Below are 2,812 nucleotides of genomic sequence, written 5' to 3'. Positions count from 1 at the left end.
AGCTCCCGCTCCTGCCCTGAGAACTACTGCAGCAATGGGGGACACTGCCGCCTGCACCCCCTCACCTGCACTCCCACCTGTGCCTGCCCCCCGGCTTTCACCGACCAGCGCTGCCTGGTGGCAGGGGGGGATTTTCAGCCGCTGCCCAGAACAGGTGGGTGCCCAGTGAGGGGGGAACCCCAACCCCACTCACCCCAGTCCTGAGATGCCAGACCCACCTCTGCGGCTTTCCCCTGACAGATCTCCCCCGGAGAACTGTCCGGCTGCGGGTTAGGACGCTGCGAAATGCCACTGCTGGGGAAGTCAACGGCACCGTAGGTCGCTGGAGGGAATGGGCTCAGGGAGGGGTACATGCTGTCAGACCAGGCAGCATGGCAGCTTGGGTTACCCGTGCCTCCACGCACCCCCGCTCCCGCGGGATCACCAAGGATCCAGCAGATCCACAGGGATGGAGGGAAGCGGCACCAGCCGCATGGTTCTGGCCACGGCCGTGGCCGTGTGCCAGGTTTCCAGCACGTGAACGGAAGGCCAGAGCAGCCCCTGGGGCTCAGCCACGATGCCTGCACCGCCCTTCAGCCTCTCCCTGTGCCAGTGCCGTCCTGCCCTCTCCTAAAGCATTGCTGTTCCCTCTGCCACAGGTCTCAGCCATCCTGGACTCCCTGGAGGTAAAGGCTTTCCAGAGCAACACCCTCATCACCCAGATGTGAGTCAGCTGTGGGGCAGCCCCATGCCCACTCCAGGGAGCCAGCAGGGCACGGCTAGACATGGGGCCACAGGTTTTGGGACACAAAGGGCATTTACCCCCTGTCCAGAAGCTGTTTTCCCGGCCCTGATGCTGATAAACCCTTGGAGACACAAGCCCCTTGGCACCTTCCATCTCCTGCCTCACCCCTTCTTTACCAACCCCCAAATGGGGAAACGGAGGCATTGTGAGGCTGGGTCACTGTGTGATGCATCAGCATCTCTGCCAGCAGCCCAGTCTTTTTTCCCGCAGGACAGACAGCGATGGCTTCACCTTCGTGGTGGTGTCCGAGTTCGCCTATGACAACCATGGCACCACCATCTGGTTCCTGAATGAGGAGCTGCCAGGGGCCATCACCAGTGCCTTCAACAGGCAGCGAGGATGGCGGGAGGCGGGCGCACGCCTCCTCTTCCAGCACCTGTACCGAGACAACATCACTGACCTGGTGAAGTGTGAGTTGCTCCTGGCATCAAGCTGGGGAGACTGACAGGAACACCCCACTGCCCCCATTGTTCCCATCACCCTGCCTGCCCTGGGGTTTGGATAACACCTGTGGGTGAGGCAGATGGGCAGCAGTCCCCAGGCATGGATCCAGCTCAAAGAGACCTGGGGAAGCATCAAGGGGTGATGCTGCTCTGTGACTGAACCCATGTCTTCCCCCACCAGTGGCAGTGGCTGAGCTGAGGCACTATTTCCCCTGTGGTCTGTACGGCTACAAAGGCTACCAGCTCCACTACGTGGGAACTGTTGGCTTCGTCTGCATCTCCCCTTGCAAGACAGGCTACTGCCAGCACGGCGGCCGGTGTCAGCACCTGCCCGAAGGGCCCGTGTGCAGGTAGCATCAGCACCAGGGGCAGATGAGGCCATCCGGCACAGCCTCTTCTCCCCATGGCATCACCGCTCCTCCCTCCCCATCCACAGCTGCCTCCCCTTCTCCATCTTCTCCCCCACTGGCGCCCAGTGTGAGTGGCTGGCCATCAGCCTCGCCGCCTTCCTCGGCATCTTGGTGGGAGCCTTGGCTCTGCTCTGCCTCCTGTTCGCTGTCGCCTGCCTGGCCTTGCACCTCTGCCGCCGGTACCATCGTCAGCACCAGGGGTGAGCCGTGGGCTGGACCTGTGCAGGGGTGGGTGCTGTGGGTGCAGCAGGGAAGGAGGTTGGGTGTCAGGAAGAAAAAAAACAGTGGAAAATCCATCTCTGGAAGATACACCACTGCCTGGCCTGGGCAAGGGGAGCCTGCCCTGGGGAAGATGTTGGGCTGAGTGATCTCTCCTGGAGAAAAGGAGGCTCAGGGAAGACCTTATCATTCTCTACATCTACCTGAGAGGAGGTGGTAGTGAGGCGGGTTACCCAAGTAACAAGAGGATATGCCTCAAGATATACCAGGAGAGGTTTAGGTTGATATTAGGAGAACTTTATTCACTGAAAAGCTTGTCAAGCCCTTGAACAGGCTGCCCGGGGCAGTGGTGGAGGTTTTTAAGAGATGTGTTGATGGGGTGCCGAGGGACATGGTTTAGTGGTGGACTGGGCAGTGCTGGGTTAGCAGCTGGACTTGATGATCTTAAAGGTCCTTCCAACCTGAACAGGTCTATGGTTCTATAATCTTTTAGCCCCTTTCCCAGTCATTTGCTGCTCAGGGGTGCAATATCGTCACTGGGTTGAACATTAGCTTCCCTTTTCCCCCATGTCAGGGAATATTTGAATTTCTTCCCCATCCCAGCCAGTGCTTAGTTACAGACAGACTTTCTATTTAATTTTCATTTGAATACCATCCAAATGATTTCCACTAGAGCAAGAGAAAGGTGGTTGCAGGATTGGACCTTGCTCTCCTGCGGAGGGGGTTGTTAGCAGATGGCTGACAAGCTGCAACGCTGAGGTGGAAGCACCAGCATCTCCTTCCCTCCTCCCTGGCATCCACGCCTGAGGGAAGCTCAACACCCCAAGCCCCCGCTCCAGTCAGAGCTGTGTCCTGTCCCTGCTGGCAGCTCCCTGCCAGGCCTGGAGCCAGGGCTCTCTGGGAAGCACCTCTGATCGTTTGCACTTGTGACAAAGCGAGAAACTGTGTGCACACAA

General features: G+C 58.9%; 1 protein-coding gene across 1 annotated transcript in view; it reads left to right on the top strand.

Moving 5' to 3' along the window:
* Window positions 1-1,837, top strand: part of MUC4 (mucin 4, cell surface associated) — a gene marked incomplete at both ends in the record, with an annotated part of 8,972 nt that extends 7,135 nt beyond the window's left edge. The window contains 5 exons of the mRNA XM_010139928.1: window positions 241-314; window positions 639-703; window positions 995-1,194; window positions 1,409-1,577; window positions 1,664-1,837. Coding sequence (XP_010138230.1) covers window positions 241-314; window positions 639-703; window positions 995-1,194; window positions 1,409-1,577; window positions 1,664-1,837 — 682 coding nt within the window. The remainder of the gene's footprint in view (window positions 1-240; window positions 315-638; window positions 704-994; window positions 1,195-1,408; window positions 1,578-1,663) is intronic.
* Between the last annotated feature and the right edge of the window lie 975 nt (window positions 1,838-2,812).

Source organism: Buceros rhinoceros, unplaced genomic scaffold (assembly GCF_000710305.1).
Source record: "Buceros rhinoceros silvestris isolate BGI_N320 unplaced genomic scaffold, ASM71030v1 scaffold30947, whole genome shotgun sequence".
NCBI lineage: Eukaryota > Metazoa > Chordata > Aves > Bucerotiformes > Bucerotidae > Buceros > Buceros rhinoceros.
This window is presented reverse-complemented; position numbering and strand designations above follow the sequence as displayed.